This window comes from Lolium rigidum, chromosome 1 (genome assembly GCF_022539505.1).
Source record: "Lolium rigidum isolate FL_2022 chromosome 1, APGP_CSIRO_Lrig_0.1, whole genome shotgun sequence".
Lineage (NCBI taxonomy): Eukaryota > Viridiplantae > Streptophyta > Magnoliopsida > Poales > Poaceae > Lolium > Lolium rigidum.
This window is the reverse complement of record NC_061508.1, coordinates 114,613,188-114,619,596: the sequence shown is the minus strand read 5'-3', so window position 1 is coordinate 114,619,596 and position 6,409 is coordinate 114,613,188. Positions and strand designations below refer to the sequence as shown.

The 6,409-nt window shown below is 44.0% G+C and overlaps 1 protein-coding gene across 1 annotated transcript; it reads left to right on the top strand.

Moving 5' to 3' along the window:
* The first annotated feature begins 3,001 nt into the window (after nt 1-3,001).
* LOC124680365 (cytochrome c1-2, heme protein, mitochondrial) lies at nt 3,002-6,409 on the top strand. Its single transcript, XM_047215440.1, has 8 exons — nt 3,002-3,067; nt 3,785-3,852; nt 4,254-4,456; nt 4,591-4,870; nt 4,958-5,029; nt 5,676-5,792; nt 5,879-5,944; nt 6,034-6,409. The coding sequence occupies exons 2-8, from the start codon at nt 3,793-3,795 to the stop codon at nt 6,148-6,150; spliced, it is 915 nt and encodes a 304-aa protein (XP_047071396.1). The 5' UTR covers nt 3,002-3,067; nt 3,785-3,792; the 3' UTR covers nt 6,151-6,409.

The following is a 6,409-nucleotide window of genomic DNA, read 5'->3' as shown; positions in this document are numbered from 1 at the left end:
GCCATGGAGGCAATGGATGGATATCATCACGTGGCAGAAGCAAGTGGACGGTGGTCCGCTCGACACGTGGTACGATCTCACCCAGGGAATCATATCGCCAGTTAATTTCTGAGAGCAACGGGCCAACCGTGTTCCCGGATCCAACAGGATTTTAGGTGGCTCGTGGATATTTCATTTATGCTCCCATGTAGAGTAATGCTACACTTACGGGCACAAATTCATACAGATTAGCCTACGGACTGAGATGGCAATCAACCATAGGTTGGCATCCGCATTTTTAGGATCAACCACACCAGGTCAGTTGAAATGAACGTGACCACGTTGCATCCGTAAGCCTATTCCGTAAGTGCAATCCGTAGGTGTAGGATTATTGTCCCATGTACGATATGGTTCTTTTTTTAGCAGTAAACAAAATAGGCTTCGTGCCCGGCAGGCACATAAAAAGAGTTGTTGAGCCTACTAACGTACGAATTTCGACATCACGACAGCTCGTGTACGATAAGTCTTAAGAACGTCTAATGTCTTCAGGTTCATGTCTATTTCACAACATTTAAAGGGTTTAAGGATAGTTTTTAAGTTGGTTTCAGTTAGTTGAATGTCATAATTAAAGCTTTTATATTTCTTCTTTTTGCAGTCAAGACAGATTCTTCAATGTGTGTTTTAAGCGGTGTTGTCCAAAGTTAAACGAAAACCAATTTTTTTTTGCACAAAGAAGGGGTCTAGAAGACCCCGGAGAGCTGCATTATATTAAAAGTGGCAGGTACAATTTACAAGATAGCCCCTTAAACATCACTCGCACTAAGAACCGAAGAAAGGGCCTCCAAAGTTACAAAAAGCACCCTGCGAAGAAAGATGAGAAATCAATCAAGTCCCTTGGCACCTCCGCCACAGATCACCGGTGACCTCCAGGCGTCGCCGCCGAGGTCTGAGGGCAGTGCGCTCGAGGGCCCTGCTCCGACGATGAACCTAAGCCGCCGGCCACCACATCACCACTGGGACGTACCACTTGGGGGCGCTGCAGCGTTGAGCACCAACAACTGGATTCAGATGATGCCTCCGCATTGGAGGTAGAAGACGGGCCGCTCTTTCGGCCAAGATCACCACGCCAAGACTGAGCGTCATGTGTTCCGCTTAAATGGAGATCGCAGCTCCAAAGCACCTGGTAGGCAACCAACACCTAGCCACCCTGCCGATGCAAAGGCAAGAACATAGCTTCATCTCCTTCCCTCGCCTCCACGGGCGGCCAAAGGAGAATCCCCATATGCTGATTTTTAGCTTCATAAGATGACCACCAAAATCACCTGCAGATTCCAGGGAAGAGCTCCCCAGATCTGAAAGATCATCGAGCTTATTGCGTAGATACTTGGCCTTCCAGATCCCCAGGACAACTGGCTCCTGCAATTGGAGCGCCGAGATGAAGCAGAGGAAGATGAAGAAGGCACTACCGTCGCTTGGGGACGACGGAGCTCGACCTGCATGCATGACGCTAGACGCCACGGAGGGACACTAAACTAGGAACCCTACTCTACAACTGTACAGGGGTGGGTCCCTCACCCTACCTCAACGCAGGCAGCTGCCGGAGAAGAGAGGGGAGGGGCCAGACGGCCCGGATCTTGGGTGTGGAGAAATCTAGAAGGGGAGAAGAGGAGAGCGGTGGATAAGACGACTTGTTTTAACCAAAATCAATGAAACACCCGCAAAAATGTTAATGAAGTTCAAAAGAAGGACACCGACTTTCAAATTTTACATCTCGTTTAAACAGAGGTATCGTTCAATGAATCTTCAACTAGGGAAAGTAAACAAAGACAAGTGAAATGAAGATTCATGGTGGATTGGTGGTGTTGTGGAAGTTCAAAAATACATGAATATCACACAAATTTGGTTGAATTTTGGGTAAGTGTGTAAAGTGCAAGCCTACAACTATTACAACGAAGTTCTTGGTGTAGGCATAGGCTTCATCATCATCCAGTTAAGTCATCACCACAACCTTCAAAGTTGTCAGTTGCCGTTGAACCATCACTACAAATTTCCTCTTCGACTAAGGTCCAACATGAATTTCTTCAAGATTGGTGCATTCATGCCCTTTTGTTGCGCATATGATGCCGAGTACACACACATGGAGACATGGTAGCCATAGTGTAAATAGCATGAACGTTCCAAATATAGAATAAATATATGTAAATGTTAACACAAATGCATTAAGATCATCTATTTATCTCTAATTTGGAACATGACAAACTTTGCACATATTTTGGCTTCTTGCATCCCTTCTCTCTTTCCCCCTTTAGTCCAAACCTATTTTGTTCTTCTGCATTTCTGGCCTTATGGAAAGTTCAAAATGATCTCTGTTTTGAGGGATACCCCTAATAGGCTATTGTCGCTACACCCCACTTATTTTCTGTAGTGACAAACCCAATAACACATACCCCTACTCGATTGTTGTTCATAGCAAGTGCCTACCACGTTTGATCCGTAACGAAAATATTATGAAGAAGCACACACTAGGTAATTGTTCAATGCTTGTTTATTTTATTTTATTTTATTGTATTCATTTTAAATTGAAATGTATTTTTGTTTTGGATGTCTTCCCTACGAGTACCTAATTAGTATGGTTCATGCAATGGAGTGGGTTCCAACCCCTTGTTTTTTTTCCTTAAAAAAATATCATTGCAACAATCCTTTTGTTAGGAAGAATAGAAACAACTCTTCATATGAAATAAAAATAGATATCAAAGAAAAGAAACAACCATTCATAGGAAAGAAAAAACCTTATTTTCTAGACAAAATATGAAGAGAAATGCATGGGCTCAGTGCAGCTATTTCCTTAGCAAAATGGGCTCGTATTAGCTTCGTTCAATCGGGCTGAGCATGAGTGTCGCAGGGCCCATTCAAAATACTCGGCTGCCGCAAGCCCACGCGTCCTTACACTTCCCCAAAAGCCTCCTCAGTCATCGCGTCCCTCACATCGCCACAAAGCCTGCGCCTCCATCCACCTCCCTCCCTCCCCCACCCGCCGCGCCGCCGCTCGCCGGAGCACCGCCTTGCCGAATCCAGCCGCTACCCATAGGTAACTGCGCTACACCCTGCGCTTCTCGCTCCCCTTCCCTCCCCTTTCTGAAATCTAGAATCTAATCGATCTGGCGATCTGCTCCGGTCGTCGCGTGGTTGCGCGCCGGCGACCCGGTCCGGGGTCTCGGGGGTGGGTGGTAATCGCGAGGGTAGATAGATCGGGGGCTTTCTTCTTCGAATCTGACCCATTTGTGCCGTCGCGCCGTGGGGATCGTACCGTTGCCGATCGCGCGTCTCGGGCTAGATCTCCCGGGAGATGGTGCTTGTTGCCTGCGAATGGTCGATGGAATCGCCCACCCGCCACGCTTCGGTGAATCTGATCCATTTAGGGTCGTTACCGTCTTGTCTGTTTTCCATTTCGTTCGGTATGGAGATCATAATACTGTACTGCCGTCTCTCATCCTGTGCCTGCTCTAATATATATCTGGTTACGTCTGTTAGTTTTTAGTCTGCAGTAATGCCCTGAATTTTGTCTTGGGATTCGATCGAGGTTGACGTTGTGAAAACTTGAACATTTCGCAACAAATCCTTTTCATTATTCTTCTTTTACAATGATTTTTGTTCCAGTTGACTCAAATAGAACTGCTTAATGTAAATAGGATCGCAATTATTCAGTTTGTCACCAGCAAGCTTTGCATCTTTGATTTTCTGCGGTTTGTGATTATCAAACCAGTCCACTTTTTTTCTGTAACACTGCTTGTAATCTTCGATGCAGAGTCCTGAATGGCTGCCGGCAGGGGCCTCAGCCAGCTTCTGAGGAAAACTCTTCATAGCCAGTCGTCTGTAAGTGCTGCCTCAGAACTCCTGCTTCTGTATGCAGTCTGTTGGAAAACTAGTTGCTTTAGATTCCATGATTGTACTGAAGTTATTGCATCACTGTTCCATCAAGTTTACCGGATGTGTTTTTGCAAATGATATGCTGGGAAGAAATCTTAGTTGACATGCTTAGTCTGTCACAGTAAGCATTATGTTTTTTTCTGATAGAGAAATCAGTTGGTACCAGGGCTGCATGTTTGTTTGATGTGAGGTTCATATTTGCCAGGATTACCTTTTAGAATAGTGTAAAGAAGAATGGTAGTCCTTAGTACCGTGCTTTTGATAGAATCAAACCATCAACTAATTAATACTGTTTTTATGTGATGAGTGATGGCTATTCTTTTTAACATTATAATCATTTTTTCTAGGGCTCATCTGTGCTCTCCTCGTTCCGGGCAAAGAATGAAGAGTCTTCTGCTGGACTAAGAGCATTGGCTCTTCTTGGAGTTGGTGCTTCTGGTCTCTTAAGTTTTGGTACGATAGCATCTGCTGATGAAGCTGAGCATGGTTTGGCAGCGGCAGACTACCCCTGGCCGCATGAGGGCATTCTTAGCTCTTACGATCACGCATCGTAAGTCATCTATTTTTCCTTCTTTCCTAGACATCATATTTTTTTGCACTAATGTACTTTCCCAGTAAGATAATAAAAAAGGGTGTGCCATTCATTTTGAACTATGGCCTTATATTGGAAAAATATCTGAGCAGAATCCGGCGTGGACACCAAGTTTACCAGCAAGTGTGTGCATCTTGCCACTCCATGTCATTGATTTCATACCGTGATTTGGTTGGGGTGGCCTATACTGAAGAGGAAACCAAGGCAATGGCTGCTGAAATTGAAGTGGTTGATGGTCCTAATGATGAGGGTGAAATGTTCACACGTCCTGGCAAGCTGAGTGATCGCTTCCCGCAGCCTTATCCAAATGAACAGGCAGCCCGATTTGCAAATGGTGGGGCATATCCTCCGGACCTCAGTCTTATCACAAAGGTAATTATAACTCATTTCTTTGCATCATAATGGTGTAATCTTGTTCTCCAGCTTGTATCTTACTGATGATGATTCTTATATGCTCAGGCAAGGCACAATGGCCAGAACTACGTGTTTGCTCTTCTTACTGGTTACCATGACCCACCTGCTGGTGTTCAGGTAAACCTTTATTCTCTGTGTTCTGTTTCTATCAGGTAGCTTAGCCTTGTAGTTTCTTGCTGTATTGTCTCTCAGTACCATTAACAAGTTGCTAAGGCCCACCACTTGCGCATGGTATGCAATTATATGAACATATCTCACACCAACACTAGTACATGTACATGATAGTGGCACCTAATTTTGTACTGTTTTGTGAAGAGTAATCCTGCTGGAACTTGAAAGTGCTCTACTTCTGATTGTGATATCTTAACTGTTTTTGTGTATGCTGTTTGTTTAGTGACATTTTATTCTGTTAATCTAGGATCAGTTCAGCTTTTCATTCTGGTCAATTATTGTTCTGACTTCTCAACCTTCGCGCACGATTTCATTGTGTGATCCCAAAATCAGGATTTTTGGCTAGTCTGAAAAGACTTGTTCACCTGCCCTGCCGAGTGCCAACGTTGATTGTTTCTGCTGAATATTCTAAAAATGCCTTTGTACTTTATATACTTATTCATAAAAGCTTTTCTTGTGTATCATCTAGCAGGAGACAGCAAACTTTAATCATGCTTGCAATATTCATACTGTTTACTGGAGTATTTTTTTGTATTTTTCCCTTTTGTTTTTTGTAGCATTACTAAACTGACATGGAATAATCAAACTCTAGATTCGTGAGGGTCTGCATTACAATCCCTACTTCCCTGGTGGTGCCATAGCCATGCCTAAGATGCTTATGGATGGAGCTGTTGAGTACGAAGATGGTACTCCTGCAACTGAAGCCCAGGCATGTCCTTTTATCCTTTGTTGAGCCTTCATGTGTAAGTTGTTGCCTTGTTAGGCTAACATTAAAGCATTATATTTCAATCGCAGATGGGCAAGGATGTTGTGTCGTTCTTGTCGTGGGCAGCTGAGCCTGAAATGGAAGAGAGGAAACTGGTAACTACCGATACCGCTTGGTCGTTTAAATGTAAATACACAGTTGTAGTTGGCCACTAGTCTAATGCGCCTTATACCAACTTTTGCAGATGGGCGTCAAATGGATCTTCCTACTGTCACTTGCACTTCTCCAAGCCGCATACTACCGTCGCATGAGGTGGTCGGTCCTCAAGTCCCGCAAGCTGGTCCTGGATGTCGTCAACTGATGACCATTATTTCTTCTTTTCATTACAACGTCAAGTCTTTAAGCAGAAGCGATTGAAATAATGACTTTCTGTTGTACATTTTGCCACTTGGGTTGTCTCCCAATATCCCCTGCGTAGAATTTCTTCTGTTTTTTTTCCTCTGCTGAAAAAGCATTTCTCCAAGGGAGCAGTTATTTTGAAATATTTTTTGTTTGTTGATACCAGAGTGGTACCAGCATACTTCTAACAGAAGAGATGATGAAGATCATAAATCCTTTAT